The sequence below is a fragment of the Tenebrio molitor genome, chromosome 9, assembly GCF_963966145.1.
Source record: "Tenebrio molitor chromosome 9, icTenMoli1.1, whole genome shotgun sequence".
Taxonomy (NCBI): domain Eukaryota; kingdom Metazoa; phylum Arthropoda; class Insecta; order Coleoptera; family Tenebrionidae; genus Tenebrio; species Tenebrio molitor.
In genome coordinates, this window is record NC_091054.1 from 14635696 (window position 1) to 14653242 (window position 17547).

The 17547-nt window shown below is 37.1% G+C and overlaps 5 protein-coding genes across 6 annotated transcripts; 4 read left to right on the forward strand and 1 right to left on the reverse strand.

The window, feature by feature from the left end:
* Positions 1-3021: 3021 nt before the first annotated feature.
* LOC138137683 (larval cuticle protein A3A-like) lies at positions 3022-4042 on the forward strand. Its single transcript, XM_069057198.1, has 2 exons — positions 3022-3150; positions 3226-4042. Exons 1-2 carry the CDS (start codon positions 3139-3141, stop codon positions 3955-3957), a joined length of 744 nt encoding a protein of 247 aa, XP_068913299.1. The 5' UTR covers positions 3022-3138; the 3' UTR covers positions 3958-4042.
* Positions 4043-4197: 155 nt separating this feature from the next.
* Positions 4198-6048, forward strand: LOC138137679 (gut-specific cysteine proteinase-like). Of its 2 annotated transcripts, XM_069057194.1 has the most exons (4): positions 4198-5137; positions 5188-5406; positions 5458-5692; positions 5747-6048. In XM_069057194.1, the coding sequence occupies exons 1-4, from the start codon at positions 4835-4837 to the stop codon at positions 6040-6042; spliced, it is 1053 nt and encodes a 350-aa protein (XP_068913295.1). In that variant the 5' UTR covers positions 4198-4834; the 3' UTR covers positions 6043-6048. The 2 variants fall into 2 exon arrangements, with proteins under 2 accessions (XP_068913295.1, XP_068913294.1); XM_069057193.1 differs by having other exon boundaries at positions 5188-5692.
* A 2062-nt stretch (positions 6049-8110) lies between these two features.
* On the forward strand, positions 8111-9395 carry LOC138137678 (gut-specific cysteine proteinase-like). Its single transcript, XM_069057192.1, has 4 exons — positions 8111-8494; positions 8543-8761; positions 8814-9048; positions 9100-9395. The coding sequence occupies exons 1-4, from the start codon at positions 8132-8134 to the stop codon at positions 9387-9389; spliced, it is 1107 nt and encodes a 368-aa protein (XP_068913293.1). The 5' UTR covers positions 8111-8131; the 3' UTR covers positions 9390-9395.
* Positions 9396-9507: 112 nt separating this feature from the next.
* Positions 9508-12295, forward strand: LOC138137680 (cathepsin B-like cysteine proteinase 5). The gene is made up of 4 exons (XM_069057195.1): positions 9508-10076; positions 11366-11566; positions 11616-11841; positions 11889-12295. Exons 1-4 carry the CDS (start codon positions 9735-9737, stop codon positions 12176-12178), a joined length of 1059 nt encoding a protein of 352 aa, XP_068913296.1. The 5' UTR covers positions 9508-9734; the 3' UTR covers positions 12179-12295.
* Positions 12296-12901: 606 nt separating this feature from the next.
* Positions 12902-14254, reverse strand: LOC138137681 (retinol-binding protein pinta-like). The gene is made up of 6 exons (XM_069057196.1): positions 14067-14254; positions 13864-14017; positions 13571-13814; positions 13401-13511; positions 13249-13351; positions 12902-13196 (listed from the first exon to the last, which is right to left on the reverse strand). Exons 1-6 carry the CDS (start codon positions 14209-14211, stop codon positions 13048-13050), a joined length of 906 nt encoding a protein of 301 aa, XP_068913297.1. The 5' UTR covers positions 14212-14254; the 3' UTR covers positions 12902-13047.
* Between the last annotated feature and the right edge of the window lie 3293 nt (positions 14255-17547).

A 17547-nucleotide genomic window follows, 5' to 3' on the forward strand; every position in this document is an offset into this window, starting at 1 on the left:
ACCCTGATAACTTGGAGAAATACCACATGGCCTTTTGAAAGAAACTAAAGAAGTTAATCTTGCGATTTGCAACGGTCTTACATTCCAGGAAACCCTTCGTGGGAACGGCTCTGTTTTTCTCAACATTCTGACACTTACAAAACATGTGCGTATTTAAAAATGGAAATAAATGGAATGCATAAATTGCACAGAAACAATTTGGAGATCGTTAAGACAAATTTGACTTTGTTGAATTTAAGGTGAATAATTTCCGCGATGGTAATAAAATAAAATGTATAAATACCGCGTTCATCACAGTACATAAATGATTATTTTTCAAACTGGTCACGAATTATCAATTGTGCTTGGGAATGAATCCACGAGTGCGTCAGCACGAGTGAGAAACGCAAGCACAATTGAATGAGTGAAACCGGTTTGAAAAATAGTCTACATAATTTGGACTACGAGTTGTATTCGGAGGACTATTTCATGAACCATCTTTGGCAATTTGGCAGCAAATCGGAAGAAGAAATTAACGCAGAAATCGAAGAAAATGTTTCCAACAACACAAAAAAGACACGTGAGTCCATTTGGAAGCAATTCTCAAGGCTGCATTCATTTGTTAAAAATTATCGCTGGGATCACTAGTGGTATTACCGATACAATTTCCACGAGTGGAAATATTCGGTCCAATTTTTTGAAACCATGGTAACAAATGTGTAAAATTGTGTTTTTCCACTACTAGTCTCAGAAGGTTTCATTATTTACTCTCGAACCGACCCCAGAAGTAGAATTTCTCTCCTTAGGCAGAATATAGCCTAAGGGAGTCCGTTTCGGCTCAGGGACGCGAGGGTCGCGGGTTCGATTCCGACCCAGGGCGAAATTTAAAATAATTTAAAAAAAAAAGGCTATATTCTGTCTCGTGATTCGGAAGTCACGTTAAGCCATTGGTCCCGGTCTATTGAGTTGGTCACCATGCCCCTCATAGATTTGTAAACCAGTCCTAAACTGTGTAACAAATTTTTTTTTTTTATTTTTTTTTTAATTTTGATTATTAACCTCGGTTAAAAATAAACAGCCGTCACCTAGCAACGAAAGATTTTCGTTGATTTCATTGGTTAACGTAGACGATTTTCATAGCAACCGTTGAAAAATGAGAACTCGGATCGTCGCATCGGACAAAATAATTATCCTTTCCACTCATTTGAGTGGAATAAGGAACTTCATTACCGGACGCATTTCATTACTCCACTCAGTGGGATAAGTGAGCTTCATTACCCCACTCAGTGGGATAAGTAAGTTATTATTCCACTGAGTGGTGTAATGAAACTGGCGGAAATAAATAAGATTTACCTTTTTTTTTAATTCGGGGCGGTCTTAGATAAAATCTTGTACATAACACGTGGGCTAAAGCATATTACAGGAAACTCGTGTGATTACAGATGAACTCGGGCTAACGCCCTCGTTATCTGCAATCTTCACACTCGAATCCTGTAATATTGCTTTTATCCCACTAATTGTGTAAATAACTATTATTAATAATTATTATCCGAAAGGGTTTTAACGCATCTAGTAGTGGAAAAAATAGTATATAAACCACGGTGAAGAAGTCCCTTATAGCCTTCGCGCCTTAGAACCCTCGGCACGCTTCAGGCTCTAATCTTGGCGCTCTGGATATAATCATGAACTTCTTCACCTAGGTGTATGATATACTATTTTATTAGTCTATTTTTAACATGACAGGTGAATGGAATAGTCGGTGATATTCGTCCGTTGCTAGGTGATTTCTGTAATATGCATTAATATGATTGGTTGAAATTTTCTGAAGTCCACGCCAAATACTTGAATATTTCGCGAGTGTACTTATGTAGCGCACGAGCGAAATATTCAGATTTTTATTTGGCGTGCACGAGGGATATAGAGAAAGATTATTGCCCGAAGAAAATTTCACATTAAGACAAACAGTTATTTATCTCTGAATCATGAACATCACCAAGAAAAATTTTGGATTAAATATTTAGTAAAGTTTCCTTTTTGGGTCTTGCACATGTGCATGAATACTCATATATTATACAACTAGAGGATTGAAAATTCTCGATTATACGAGATGTGTTGCCAGGAAACACCACGAGATCGAAGATCGAGTGGTGTTTCCGGCAACACGTCGAGTAATCGAGAATTTTCCATCCTCGAGTTGTATACGGGTAGACTATATCATGAATTAAATAAACAAATAAATAAATAAAGAGGTTCCCGAAACCGACTGGGCGCATTCAATACCAGAGTGATTTAATGTGACGTTAATGTGACGGCTAGCGCAAAAAAATTTGTAAGTTAAGGCGGCGAGCGAAAATACAAAGGTTGGTATATTCGAAATCGCCCTGGTTACTAGAATAACCGCTGTAATACATGGTAACTAAAGAAAATCAAAGAATCTTATTGGTTTATGAAGTAATGAATGATATAGTCGATGAAATTCTTCCCTGATTAGCTAAATTTTAAATAATCCTATTACTGGATTGGCTTAAATTTTCTGAGGGGAATAATCACGACGGAATCATTTTTTCGAAACAAGAGCGAAGAAAACGATGACAGCATTTAACTTTTGTTACACTTTTTATTAGAGTTTCGGCAAAATTCTCTTTTCATTATCATTAATATTTATACCATTTAAGTATTTTCCCATCTCTAGCACAAGCCATTTCGAAAATGCTGATTATTAATTTAATTAGTCTTCGGACGACCTTTATCCCGACAAAATTCATCCGTTGATGTCACGTTTCCCGTTTCTCTTATTCTTCTTCTTATTTCTCTAAAAACGGAACGAACACCTATCACAACAACAGCAAAATTGTTTCTACGAGTACTTTCCGAGCATTGGACATATGGCCGCATTCTCATTATTTGCAACATTTTAATGTAAACTTGAAACTAGAAACTTGAACAAGGTTGCCAGAAAAAACCGGAAAAAATTGCAAACTAAGAGATAATGCAATTGAAACGATAAAAAAATATGATTGAATTTAACTTGTTTTACAAGAATGTGATTTTCTCGTTTGGGGTTACATCACAACGCGTGAACCACGCCTCGACAAACTTGTATAAAAATTGAGAACTACCATTGATTGGGCACACTCGTAGTACAACAACCAAGTAAACATGGCATTCAAAGTAAGTGTCTACAGCGTGTCCAAAATAATTGTCGGTGATCAGTGCAAGTGATTGTCTAATTTCAATTTTTTTCAGTTTGTCGCTTTCGCCGCTCTTTTCACCGTGGCCCGTGCAGGCATCGCCTCTTACGCCGCTGCCCCCGCCGTCTCCTTCCACGCTGCCCCCGCCGTCTCCTACCACGCTCCCATCGCCAGAGCCGTCGCTCCTGCCATCTCTTACGCCGCACCAATCGCCAGAGCTGTAGCTCCCGTCGCTTATGCCGCCCCCGTCGCCAAAGCCGTCATTGCTCAACCCTTCTCCCCAGCTCACTACGACTTCGGATACGCCGTCAACGACCCTCACACCGGAGACAGCAAGACCCAGCAGGAGTCCCGCCGTGGAGATGTCGTCCAAGGAGCTTACTCTCTGGTGGACTCTGACGGCACAAGACGTGTTGTGGAATACGTCGCCGATCCCATCAACGGCTTCAACGCTGTCGTCCGCAAAGAACCTCTCGCCGTCAAAACTGTGGCTCCAGTAGCTACCGCCATCGCCGCTCCAGTGGCCAGGATCGCCGCCCCCGTGGCTAGGATTGCTGCCCCAGCTGTAGGATTGGGATACAGCGGTTTGGGATACGCCGGCGGTTTGGGTTACTCCTCCGGTTTAGGATACGCTAGCGGTTTGGGATACGCTGGCGGTTTGGGATACAGCGGAGTGGGATACAGCGGACTGGGATACAGCGGCTTGGGATACGCCGGCGGTTTGGGTTACTCCTCCGGTTTGGGTTACGCCTCCGGTTTGGGTTATTCCAAAGCTCTCCTCCACTAAGGACTGCATCGACTACTTAGTTATTTAAATTATAGAAATTAATTTGATTTTTATGTAAATAAAAAAATTTAAAATATCAAAATACCGATTTTGAATTTATTTCTCTCCCTTTATCTATCAATCTATTAACAGATAGCAAACAAGTATTGAGTGTTCAAAATATATGGATAAAATTTCTCTTTTAGATGTTAAAGGAAAGAAAATCTATTTTATCCAACATTCAATAGTAATATTGTGTTTTACTAGTTAGTTTTAATTAAGTAAACTGGGCTATAACTAGTCTGTTGTTATAACCCACGTTGCCATTTGCACCGTGGGTTATAACATACATAACCCACGTTGCCATTAGCACCGTGGGTTATTAACGTCCATAACCCATCGGGAGCAGAATTTCATCAATAATGTCATTATCTAAAAATTTTGGAATATTGAATAAAACGTTGTATGGCATACGTGGGTTATTAAGTACTACCCACTCGAGGTAATAACCTACTCGGGCAAGCCCTCGTAGGTTACAAATACCTCTCGTGGGTAATATCTTAAATAACCCACTTATACCATAAATAACTATTATTTGAGAGAAAGTTACAACATTTTTGGACTCATTAAATAAAATTCAAACGCGGAACATTGCAACACTACGTTATAAGAACAAAAGAATTATTTTCTTAATATCAACAGCAAAGTCAATAATCATTCAAATTTTAAATAGTACAGTACTTACGATCAAAAAAAAAAATCGGGTAAATCATGGGTAAATCATGATTATTTTAGTTCATCTGACGGCGCTATTATACTTGTTTTTAAATTACTTCTATGAATTAATATCCGATGATTAAAATAGTGACAGTCGCATCACTGACAGTGTACTTGACAAATGAAATCGTTTCAAACCCAAACAAGTTTTATATCAATAATTAATTTATTTTTATCCTGTTTCTTATCGAAAGCTAGATCCATCGACGGTGAATCAAATTCAATCATTAACAGTGATTTTTCCAACGCGACAAAATGGAACCTGGCCGGAGCTCTCTTTCCTACCCACTACCCTCGAGAAAGAGTAAGGATTATGGAACACGAAGACAGGCCAGTTCCAGAAAATTTCGATGCAAGAACACAGTGGCCCGGATGCACGTCGATAGGAGAAATCTGGCACCAAGGTAGTTGCGGTTCTTGTTGGGTAAGTCACCCACTTAACAAAACTCTTAAGCAACGAATTGCTCTCTTTAGGCAATAGCTACGGCAATGATGATGGCCGACAGAACGTGTATTGTATCAAATCAAACCAAGGCAGTCTACTTTTCAGCTGAAGATCTCTTGAGTTGTTGTTCTTACTGCGTACCAGAAAGTAAATCTGACATTTGCAAAACAGGAGGTATCGCTTTTTACGCTCTGCAGTACTGGATTGAAAAAGGGGTGGTGTCTGGAGGAGAGCTGGGTTCAGGCCGAGTTGTCTACTATCTTGTAGTAAAAAACATTAATCTCAAAAATATCTTGCAGGGCTGCAAACCTTATAAGATGTCGACTTACAAAGGAATGAGCTCTCCTTGTCAACATTCTTGCACAAATCAGGACTACTCTGTTTCCTATTCGAAAGACAAGCATTTTGGTGGAAGTATTTCAGAGTTTGAATACCCAACGAATGTGAAGCACCTCCAAATAGAAATTATGACTAACGGACCTGTGGTTTCTTTCATAAAAGCAACTCCGGAATTCGAGACAAATTATCGCGATGGTATGGATTATGATCTCTAGCTTTTGGGAGACCTTTTGAAAATAATTTATTCAGAGGTTTACGAACAGCCATATACGTCCATATTACGTGGAACTTGGCACAGCGTGAGGATTATAGGGTGGGGGGAAGATTCCGGTGTTCCCTACTGGCTGGTGGCTAACACGTGGGGCAAGGATTGGGGTAATCTGGGAGGATTTTTCAAAATTTTACGAGGGCAGAATCATCTAGGGATTGAAAAAAGCGTCCTGGCGGGACATTTGGATGAAACTTCTTCTTCTATACCAGTAAAGGTTTCAAAAGGAGCCATTGTTTACATATGTATATTGTCTTTATTAAGATTAAATTTTTAATAAGCTCGTTAACTTTATACATACCTACATTCTACCCACAATGAGGTTCATAAGACATAATGTATTCTACGTATCTAATGTACAAGGTGCTTCATGAATAATAATGAGCTTAACACAATGTATGATACAACCAACAATACATGACCCCCATAGTTTTTTTAGTTTGTGTTATTGATTATTTATGTATGTAAATATAAAAATCTATTTTTTTAAATCCACATAATCGGTGCAAATGTAATGTTGGCTGCATCACAAATTTCGTTAGGTTCATTATGGACCTTTACAAATAAGGATGCTCATTGTCGCACAGTGACGTCATTTGTTTTATTTACATTTATTATAGATTTCGATTGCAAGATGGATGTTCAAGTAAACAATCCGATTGGTTTGATCTCTGGTTTGATTCACATTTAGACAATCAGCTGTCAAATGACATTTGTGCACGTAGCCAAATTAAGGTACATAGCCAAATAAACTGGAATAGAAATAAAACAACTATAGGCTTTGGCAAAACCAAATAACCACCAACACTGCATTCTACCCAGAAAATCAATCGGCAACGTTGTATACGTAGATTTGAATGGTCTAGCATTTTAGCAATATCAAAATTTCCATCACACACTTAGTGTAATTTTGTTTTCACCAACTTAATTCAAGAGGTGGTGGTTATTTGGGTTTGGCACGGCCTATAAAGTCCATTCAAAAATCAAAAAACCACCAACGTCGCATTTTCCTCGATAATTACTATCGGCAACGCTGTTTGGTGTAAAATTTGGTGAGAATTGTAATTTTGAGGTTAAGTGTTTATTAAATGTCTTGTTTTTCTGAGCATGTTTAAGTAAAAATAATAAGAATCAATAAAGAAATGAAACGTGCTGCTAATATGAACGGAATTCAAAGCAATTGAATTTTATTTTGAATCAAATAAATTTCATAATTTATAGTTACCAACATAGAATGAAGAAATATCTACCTAGGGTTTTTTAAATTTTACCAACCTAAAGCAACAGGTGGTGGTTTTTTGATTTTTGAATGGACTTTACATTTGTTGGACAGATCGCGAAACAACACAAAAGTAAAAACAAATGTAATTTTATTTTAATTTAGGCGGAAATGCGTTTTTCCAGATTTTTCTCCAAATCTTCCATTTTTTTTTTCAATTGAATTATTTCCATCCCGGGAGCATATCGAACAAAAAAAAAAAGAATCAATCAAATATGTCGTTCCTATCGTCAGTTATAATCGAGAGTGCATTAAAAATCATGATTTTTGCAGTTTGTCCGAATTTTCCGACTTTCCGTTGTAATTGTCCCGATTTTTTTTTCTGAAAACTATCCAAAACCATGACTAACAAAACAAAAAAAGAATTACGCATATCCATCGTTCGAATTCCGAGTTATGGTCTTGAGTTCATACAAAAACCCCATAGAAAAAAGCACTTTCAGTTTCTTCCGAATTTTCCAATTTTCCTGGCAACTTTTTCAATTTTCCTTTCCCCAAAAACCTTAATCGGACATTTTTTTTAAATTAGCCAAATCGGTCCAGCCATTCTTAAGTGATGCGCTTACCAACGAACAGCATTTCATTTTGATTTATATAGGTTATAACAAATGTTCAAAGTGTTCTCTCCCGGCTTCGATGCAACAGTTAACTCGCTGTTTCATATTTCTAACAATTTAAATGAAGCTGTCACCAGTCAATGTTGCCAATCTACGGGGTGATCAAATAGGACTGTTTAAGTTGGTAACACTGAATTGTATTTTAAATTGTATAACAGGAGTAACTTTCGTTTGTTGATGGCTTGTCGTTGTTAATGCTATACCTACATCAGATATTTGTCAAATAAACCAACAAAACATACCCGGTTGCAGTGTTATAAATAACCGAAATATAAAATTTTCTTAATTGTACTGCCAACTTAAACAGTCCTTTTTGATCACCCGGTAATTTAAAAATCATAGCCCACTCTAATTATAAATTTAAATGATCGCACGGTACTTTCTACTGGTAACCAGTGATTTTGAAATATTTCACTTCTATTCCTCAAAATGTGACATTGACATTAAATCTGACATTTTGATAGACAGAAATGTCATCGTCTCAAATCGAAACACATTTCCTTTCACTTTCTTACATAGTTTTAATTTTATTTTGTAACTTATCGACATCTAGACCAATTGACAGCGAAGCAGATTTCAACTTTGACAAAGAAACAAATCCGTTCATCGACACTGAATTCTATTCCACCGGGGAGAACGAAACAGATTTTTCCAACGCCAGTATGTGGTCTTTGGGCGGAGCTCTGTTACCTTCCGACTACCCTCGAGAAAGAATTAAGAGGATGTACCACGAAGACAGACCAATTCCAGATGAGTTCGACGCGAGAAAACAGTGGCCCGAATGCACTTCGATAGGAGAGATCTGGCGTCAAGGCAAATGCGGCTCATGTTGGGTGAGTCCTTCGGGTCCTTAATATGTCACCAAGAATCATTACATTTAGGCAGTCGCCACATCGATGATGCTGACTGATAGGACGTGCATTGCGTCAAATGAAAGCGAGACATTTGTATATTCTGCCGAAGACCTCTTGAGTTGCTGTTCGAACTGCGTACCAAAAGGTAAAAAAGACGCTTGCGACAAGGGCGGTGTCGTTCTCTACGCCCTAAATTTCTGGATCACGAAGGGGGTGGTGTCTGGAGGAGATTTGAATTCAGGCCGAGTTAACTACTCCTCTCTTGATAAATAGATCTGATCTGAAGAATGTCTTGCAGGGTTGTAAACCTTACAAATTGTCAACATTCAACGGAAAAAGCTCTCCCTGTGTGAAGTCTTGCACAAATCGCAACTACTCAATTTCCTACAGCAATGACAAACAGTTCGGAATGGATATAACACAGTTCAAGTTCCCGATGAGAGTGAAGCATCTCCAAATAGAAATTATGACCAACGGTCCTGTTGTTGCTATGATGAAAGTAACTAAACATTTCGAGACAAAATATCGCGGCGGTAGGCAGTCACATATTTTGAGAGAGTTTTTTTTACAAGAACAGTTTGTAGGGGTGTACCAGAAACAAAATTTTTTTTCATTGTCGAGTACTTGGCACGCTGTGAGGATTATAGGATGGGGGCAAGATTCCGGTGTTCCCTATTGGCTAGTGGCGAACACGTGGGGTAAGGACTGGGGTATGGAGGGATTTTTTAAAATTTTACGAGGCTACAATCATCTCAGCATCGAAAAGATTGTCCTGGCGGGCCATTTGAGTAAAATCTCTTCTTCTAGAATGATCGAAGCTTCAAAGAATATTCTCTACATATGTATATTTTGTTTGCTAAGATTATGCTTTTAATAATGAGAGTGTTGTTTTAATTAAGTTGCAAAGATAATGTCTCTACTATTAATTTTGAATTGTTTGTATTGCATTGGTTTATTTATCAATGGTCTATTTTAAGGAAACCATCAGTCATCGCCACCCACTCGGTGTGATGTAGTGTTCTCATCCGTCAATACCAAATACCATCTCATTTGTGATGGGAATAATAATTAAAATGTTTTGATATCTCTCAAATTTTATCTGATATGCAAATGCATCGTTATTTACTGTATTAAAAATTCCAGTCATCGCCGTTTATCAGATATTATTAGAGATTACACCAATAATACACCGGCAAAACAACACAAATACACATTTGAAATGATCCGTCCACTCCTCGTCAGTGTCCTCTCGCTCGTTGTGTCACCATGTCTTCAGGAAGAGATCCAGATGACCCGTCACGACCTCATCAACTTTATCAACACCAATCAGTCTAATTGGACAGCGGGAGACAACTTTCCTGAAATTACCTCGACGGAAGTTTTGAAGCGCCTCAATGGGGTCCTCGGCATTGATCCCGATCCTGAGTACCAAGTGACCTTGAGAAGACACAAGATTGGGAAAACTAAAATGCCGGAGTTCTTTGATGCGAGAGATGCCTGGGCTGAATGCAGTGGCGTGATTGGTTACGTCAGGGACCAGGGCAAGTGTGGCTCGTGCTGGGTAAGAAAAGATGTTGTGTGGTCGTCAAGAGGGTCGAAACAAATGACATTGATACCGATTGTTTATAAATTTCTTATTTGAATGTTTTTTTAACTGATAACAAGCACGTATTACAAATTGTATCATATTTGCAAAATCTTGTTATCTTTACAGTAGTATTGATAAGATTTCATTTTCAATATGTTAGTCATTCGACTTCTTTGAAACCAGAATTAAATCCCCAAAATATGTGATCTCACAAAGTTTTACTTTTTTATCGAAATGATTCAATATAAATATTGTTTTTACTGTTTTATCTTTGTGCAAATAAGTTTATTACCTATGAATCAATGCTATTATGCTTAATCAATGCGAGGTAGGTTTTATTTAAGAGAGTCGAGGCATTAGGCAATTTTTGAACAACCATTGCATTTGGTAAATTAATGTGAAAAACATTTGTCTTCAAAGATTATTATTTTTTTAATCCGCATAATCGGTCCAAATGTAATGTTGGTTGCATCATAAATTTCGTTAGGCTCAGTATTACTCGTGAATCACCCTGTATAACCAGATATAGTTGGTTGCAAAAAAATGGGAAAAGGAAATTTTCCTAATGTAAATTTGGTTTTGTTCATTTCTCAGTTGTCTATTGGGTGATTCAAAATGATTGTGGCGAAGTATGGCAACTATGAACGAAAATTTATGTGGCAACTGTGTGGGTAGGGTAGAGTTGACAGTTCATAGTCGCGCAATTTTATAAGTTGTCAAATCAATGTGTAATGGAATTGAAAAAATCAAATGCACGCTTATGAAATGTCATACAAATGTCAACTCTACCCCATTTACACAGTTGCCACATAAATTTTCGTACATAGTTGCCATACTTGGCCACAATAATTTTGAATCACCCAATATTTACTTGACAATACCTGTCAAATATTTTTTTTAAATGTCATTGAATTTTAACCATAATTCTAACCTATCTCTCGTAAGAAGGTTTCACACTATGAAAAACTTGTAAAAATGTGTCAGTTTTATTCTGAGAACCTACAGAACGGCAGTTCGGTGAAATGTAATAGTGACTCATTCATCTAGGAACCCTTTTTGAAACCAAACAAACGGCAACTGTCGTAAAAACGACATTGACTGCTGGATTATTCAAGTTAAGCCATACGTTTTCAAATCTTTTGTTATTCACAACCGCTTTTGATCATACATTTTTATAACACAACATACTGCAAATAATAACCACCTGAAAACTTCCTAAATTCCTAACACTAGTGATCAAGACATGTTTCCCTCAACACTAGGCCTTCGCTTCCGCCGAAGTGATGTCGGACCGACTATGCATCGCCACTGGAGGACAGGACAAAGTGATCTTGTCTCCTGAAGACCTCCTTCAGTGCTGCACCGACTGCGGACTAGGATGCGACGGAGGCTACGTGAACAAAGCTTGGGAGTACTGGTTGACATACGGTGTAGTCTCAGGGGGAGACTACAACTCGAATACAGTTAGTACAAACGTTTGCAACGTTAAAAATTCTCGTTTCAACTTTCCAGGGTTGCAAACCTTACTCTGCTTTGGCCTATTTGTACAAAACCACTCCTCCTTGTCAAAAGAGGTGCCAGCTGAACTATAACACTCCCTACGAGGTAGACAAGAGTTTCGCCCTGTCGATTTACAAGGTGAGCAGCGAAGAGGAACAAATCCAGATGGAGATAATGACAAATGGACCAGTCATGACGACTTATACGGTGTTTGAAGACTTTTATTCCTACCAAAGGGGTAGGTGGCAAGAGAAAGATGATTTCTTCTAGTTGATTTATTTTTAGGCGTTTATCATCACGTGGCTGGGAAATACATGGGTCAGCACGCTGTAAAAATCATAGGATGGGGAGTTGAAAATAAAATTCCATACTGGATAGTGGCTAATTCTTGGGGGAGTAGATGGGGAGCTTTGGGCGGTTTTTTTAAGATACTTAGGGGTGTGAATCACTGCGGGATTGAAGAATATGTCATCGTGTCTGATAAGTCGGATTCTTCTCAAATGCTTCCACTTCCTCTACTTATTGTTACGTTACCACTAGTTTGTAAAGTTATAATCTTTTTTGCTAAATTCTGACAAAACTGCTGTGGTCTGATTTAGTCAATTTGTCTTATTTATTTACTTATTTATTTTATGTTCTCTATGTTAATTTAATCTCAATGAAAAAATACATATTTATGGAATTCACTTAAACCATGTTTCTTATTTTTCTTGAATTTATCTTCCTTCTTTCTTGTTGTTCTCATGTCCTTTTAGTCGTATAAGCACACTGAATAACATTTTAAACACTATCAAGTACATCGGGATGACTCTCTTTTTATTCAGTTATCTTATCACATAAGATTTATTTTATTGTTTTCAACTGTCATAATCATGAATTCTCATTTTTCTCCTTTGTAAACTGCCTCTCAACTGCCCTAAAGCAAAATGAGCAGATAACGAACCGTTGCCTTAGACAACACATTCAACGTCACATTTCTGACAGGTCTTGAAAAATTTGTCAAAACTGTCAAAAGCAAACGTGAAACCATTTTTAAAAGATTTGGAAGCTTCAGAGACGTCGTTTCAAACAATGAAAATTTGTATGCAACTCCTTTCTGGGTAAATAGGGTTTTTCTAATTGCCCTCGAGGCCTTAAAACCCTCGCTACGGTCGTGTTTTAATCTTGTCCCTCGGGCAATTAGAAAAGCCCAATTTACACAGAAACTCGTTGCATAAATAACTATTAATGAATACAATTTAAACATACACCTGAAACGAAAAGAACGCTGAATCCCTGTTTTTTGATCTGACATAGGGGACTTCTAAGTGTGTATTTACTTCAACAAAAATCAGAAAAAAACTAATATAAAAAGAGGTTATGTTATAACTATGAGTCAGACAAAACCAGGAACTACACACTGTACACCACTTTACTTTAGTAGAAAATGATTTAGAATTTGTCTTCAGTCCACTTCAAGCTTCTTGAAATCTCCACGAACTCCTAGAATTTCGTCACGATTCAACTTTTCAACTCTCAAATTCTCGTCAATTTTCAATTTGTCGAGCTGATCGAACCGCTCTTGATGATCCTCGAACATCAACATGACCAAATCTACGTCAAAGAAAACACAACAATTTGTTGTTTCGTCTATTGCAGCCATTACCATTCAGCTCCTGCAAAGAAGGACCATTCCCTCCATAATCTTTCGGAAGATCGTCGCTGGTGAAGATTTGCGTCAAAACTTCAGTATCTTGATGAACCTCAATCTGCAAAATCCACTCGTCTATATTAGAATAAAGTCAGCGTTCTACTCACTCTGTTGAAAATCTTGGGCTTCAATACCGATTTGAGCATTGCCATCAGTTGCAAGACGAACGAAGGCGCGTTGAGGAGATAAATTGCTTCCAAACGAAGCGAGAACACTTTCTGCACACATAAAAAACAAGTTAGGTATTGTGGTTTGGGCGAGGAGCGATTTACAGTACCGCATAGATGGTGAAGATTTCCGCGATCAAAGGAGGTGTTATCTTCGCGATGTCGTTCACGGTGATGTTCTCCATGTCCAAGATCATAATGTCGCGATACATGCAGTCCTTCATTAGTCTCACTTCTGCGATGCTGTTGACTACCACTGCCAGTTTTCGCAAAGACAATATATTAGGTCGTTTGGCTTTGTACAAGAATACTTTATAAAGCCCTTGCATCGGAACTGGGTGAAAGCAAACAAACCTGAAACATCGACCCATATAAAACAATCCTGGAGTTACACAGTTCGTACATATCGTCCATGAAGTCTTTTATTTGTGGACATGTTGGGTTGCCATACAAATCTGGGAGTAGAGTTCTCATGGTGTAGTACATGCCGATCTTCTGCTTGGTGCTCTCGACGCTGAATTTGTTCATGAGGAGAAAATTGCGAATCGCAGGATCACCTATGAAATCTCTTTTAAAAAATGGGTCACGTGAAAACGCACCACGCACTCATCACTTCTGGGAGGTGGTGTTGAGTCTTCAACCATTGATTGACCACCGCCACATCTTCCTCCACCGATTTTTCGTCTTTGTTCAACGATTTGTACGCTTGTTTGCGCACCCCGTCAGCTTGTTGGAACAGATCTTGAGACATCTTGTGTCAACACTTCACTAGATAGCACCTTTTATAACTGGTGCCTTAAGATAAACGCTTACGTCGATTACAGTATATAATAAATAATAATTTTCTCATTTCGAGACATTGCGGGTTGATAACCTGTTATCAAGGTGAGCAGTGATGACCTGGCGAACTCTGCGTCCAGTTCATGACTGTGTTCTCAGTTCTGACTTGTTTGTGTTTTACATAAAAAAAGAATTGACTAATCTGAATACAATTTGTAATCATGTTTTGAGAGTATTGTACTCTAGTAGATGGAATCCTTATGGGAAGCATTCCTAACAAAAAAAATGTATCGTTAGTTTGTAGATTAAAGGATATAAATCCTTCAGGATTCAAGACTAAGTGGATTCGTCACGCCCTCTCGGGGGTGGAGCATCAAAGCAAGCGTGTTAATCACATATACTCGTAATGTCTTTTGTAGCTTATTAAATTCAAATCGGCCCTTAAAAGCATCGTTATCAACAGATCTACAGTGCAACTGTCAGAAAAGGCAGTCTTTGTTTTATCCAGAAGAAACAGGTTGGCAGGACATGGACATTACGAGGTGGATCGACAGGTATAAGAACAACACTCAGAGAAGAATTGGTGATAATGTATCACCAATAGTTAAAGTCTCCCTTTTTTCCTACGTCAAAAGTGTAACCGATCATAGTAGAAAACTATTCAAATGTTATAAGATGAATACTACTAACCGAATTGACAGTACCTAAGCTTTATCAGAAACCAACGCCAGTAAAAGATACCATTTATTTAACCCCCAAGGAGTCTTCAAGATTCCACCTCCTGTAGTTAAATACAGGGTGTAACAATGAATGTAATGAAAGAAACAAGAATTAAAAATGTTAATAAAAAATGTGTTACACAGTCTAGGACTGGTTTACAAATCTATGAGGGGCATGATGACCAACTCAATAGACAGGGACCAATGGCTTAACGTGACTTCCGAATCACGAGACAGAATATAGCCTTTTTTTTTTTTTTAATTTCGCCTTGGGTCGGAATTGAACCCGCGACCCTCGCATCCCTGAGCCGAAACGGACTCCCTTAGGCTATATTCTGCCTAAACAAGGATTAAAAAAAGTTAATTATTTATTCTTAAAGATTTTTATAAACAATTTATTAAAAACAAAGATCCACTCTTAAACAAGTTTTTATTTTTGTTCAATTAAATCATTTTCATATTTTTCGCCATTTTCTGAAAGCATCATATTATTATCCCCCATAACATTAATTCTGTTCATAAGAATAGGTGAAAAGTTACAATCAACTGGCCGAAATTTTGAAAGTGTTATTAAACCACCCCTTATATGCAAATCAAAATATTCGAACAACTTGTTTGCGATTGCGAAGCGCTAGCTTATAGCAAAGTAAAAAACAAAGTGATAAAAGTATCTGTGGTGTGAATGTTATCTGGCGACTGATGTGAAAGGTCGTAAGTTATGTTATACCTAACGGAAATAATATTCCAACAAAATACATTGCCGGAAACATCTAACGAGATTGCATTATTAATGCAACAAAACAATGAACTCTACAGGGTGATTCAAGTTTTACCGCCCGCACGATTAACCCTATTAAAAAATTGGTAAAAATTACGAAAGTTTAGGGTTATATTCCCTTCATATAAGGCTTCAAACGTGTGCAATCAATTTTCCCGTATCACTTCATTCAGAGACATAAAATTTAAAAAATTGATTTTGACCATAATAAAAAAAAAAAAATCCGTCCACGCTCATAATTCACAATTAATTCAAAGAATATATTTATGAAATTCGCATCAAAAGAAAATGATTAGTTTTTGAATTCTTCCAATTTTAATATTAACACCGAAAAATGATCAAGATTTACAACTGCAGTGTCATAAATAAATACTTCATTGTTGGGAAACATCTGTAGAGAACTTTTCCAGTAATTCTTTAGTCCCTTTAAGGTACCATAAATAACCCATGTCAAGTTCTAGTGTGGAAGTGACCGCCCAATTTAATAATAAATCATAGCTAAATTTCGCACTTTAATATCGAATTACATTTATTTCAAAAACCAGTGATGCTTTCATGATTTCAATGACATCAAATTTTTACTAAATGTTTGAAAGGACTCTCAATGAAAAATTATGTAAATTAATGTAGGGGTTATTGAATTAAAAGAAAATATTTATTCGTTTCATTAAAAAATTTGAAATTTTTACAGAATGTTCTACAGCGTTACACAATCATTCCTGAATTTTTTGAGAATGGATTAGAAGTGTGTGTTTTCGCTCGGGCGGTAATTTTATTTAATTTTTAATAATTTTTAAACGAAAAAATGAATACAATCTTGAGCATTGTTTTCTCTTCTTTGTTGTTTGCATCCACATTAATCGTTTATGAGATTGAGATGGCATTGCTAAACATAAGTTAATCTAATCTAATAAAAATAAATTTCATTTGGCAATTAAATTGGGCAAGATTTCTAAAAAGTAAACGTTGTTCTGATAGTGATTGTTCATCATAGTGAGGAAAGAGCCATAAAAGTATCAATTCTTAAAAAAACTATTTCAAAAAGCCCCAGTAATAATTTTGTTTATAAAAAAAGACTTTTTTCCGAAAACTTCAAATCTCACAGCATCTTTAGGCAAAATCTGCTCGTCCACCTTGAATTGCTGTTCAAATACGCTTCGTAGCAAGGTATCTATCACTGTGGGATAAGTTATACCATATCGCACTCATTTTAGAAGTGTAATAGTCTCCTATTCCAATGAGTGCGGTAATGAACTGTTTATTGTTATTCGGTAACTAAGACGCGAGTATGGACCACTACGTATTGCGTCACCTTGACTATATTATTCTATCAAATGAGGCTATTTTAATTTTAGCGATAAGAGATAAAACTTTGTACGATATTCCTGGGATATTACATTATTAACGCACTATGTGATTACCCCAACTGAGCCTACGGCCTCGTGGGCAATTTTTCACAACACGAGCGTTAATAATGCCTATATCCTACTTACACCGTAAATGACTATAACAGTTCACTACAAAATACTTAATACATACCCCTTGTTATTAATTTAAATTAAGAATTTACTTTTTAAACGTTTTTGAGAAGATATTTAGATAACGTAAGATGATTTCTACATGAACTATAATTTGTTTGCAAAATGTACATATGTATGTATTTATATCGTTTCCACGATTCTTCCGTGACCAACCACATTTTATTAATTATTATTTATTACAATCGGAAGGGCGTGTTACTACTGCAGCATAAAAATAGATAACTTATCTAAGATACTAAGTTTTACAACTCCAGCCTACAATACATAAA

What these genes read in the sequence shown, in the direction of transcription:
- LOC138137679 (XM_069057193.1), top strand. Translation starts at nt 4,835, where the DNA reads ATGAAATCGTTTCAAACCCAAACAAGTTTTATATCAATAATTAATTTA. An exon ending in GTAGTTGCGGTTCTTGTTGG is followed by an intron (nt 5,138 to 5,187) that starts GTAAGTCACCCA and finishes TGCTCTCTTTAG; the next exon opens with GCAATAGCTACGGCAATGAT. An exon ending in CGAGACAAATTATCGCGATG is followed by an intron (nt 5,693 to 5,746) that starts GTATGGATTATG and finishes TAATTTATTCAG; the next exon opens with AGGTTTACGAACAGCCATAT.
- LOC138137678 (XM_069057192.1), top strand. Translation starts at nt 8,132, where the DNA reads ATGTCATCGTCTCAAATCGAAACACATTTCCTTTCACTTTCTTACATA. An exon ending in GCAAATGCGGCTCATGTTGG is followed by an intron (nt 8,495 to 8,542) that starts GTGAGTCCTTCG and finishes CATTACATTTAG; the next exon opens with GCAGTCGCCACATCGATGAT. An exon ending in GAGATTTGAATTCAGGCCGA is followed by an intron (nt 8,762 to 8,813) that starts GTTAACTACTCC and finishes AATGTCTTGCAG; the next exon opens with GGTTGTAAACCTTACAAATT.
- LOC138137680 (XM_069057195.1), top strand. Translation starts at nt 9,735, where the DNA reads ATGATCCGTCCACTCCTCGTCAGTGTCCTCTCGCTCGTTGTGTCACCA. An exon ending in GAGACTACAACTCGAATACA is followed by an intron (nt 11,567 to 11,615) that starts GTTAGTACAAAC and finishes TCAACTTTCCAG; the next exon opens with GGTTGCAAACCTTACTCTGC. An exon ending in CTTTTATTCCTACCAAAGGG is followed by an intron (nt 11,842 to 11,888) that starts GTAGGTGGCAAG and finishes ATTTATTTTTAG; the next exon opens with GCGTTTATCATCACGTGGCT.
- LOC138137681 (XM_069057196.1), bottom strand. Translation starts at nt 14,211, where the DNA reads ATGTCTCAAGATCTGTTCCAACAAGCTGACGGGGTGCGCAAACAAGCG. An exon ending in CCACCTCCCAGAAGTGATGA is followed by an intron (nt 14,018 to 14,066) that starts GTGCGTGGTGCG and finishes GAGATTTCATAG; the next exon opens with GTGATCCTGCGATTCGCAAT. An exon ending in TTCTTTGCAGGAGCTGAATG is followed by an intron (nt 13,197 to 13,248) that starts GTAATGGCTGCA and finishes TCTTTGACGTAG; the next exon opens with ATTTGGTCATGTTGATGTTC.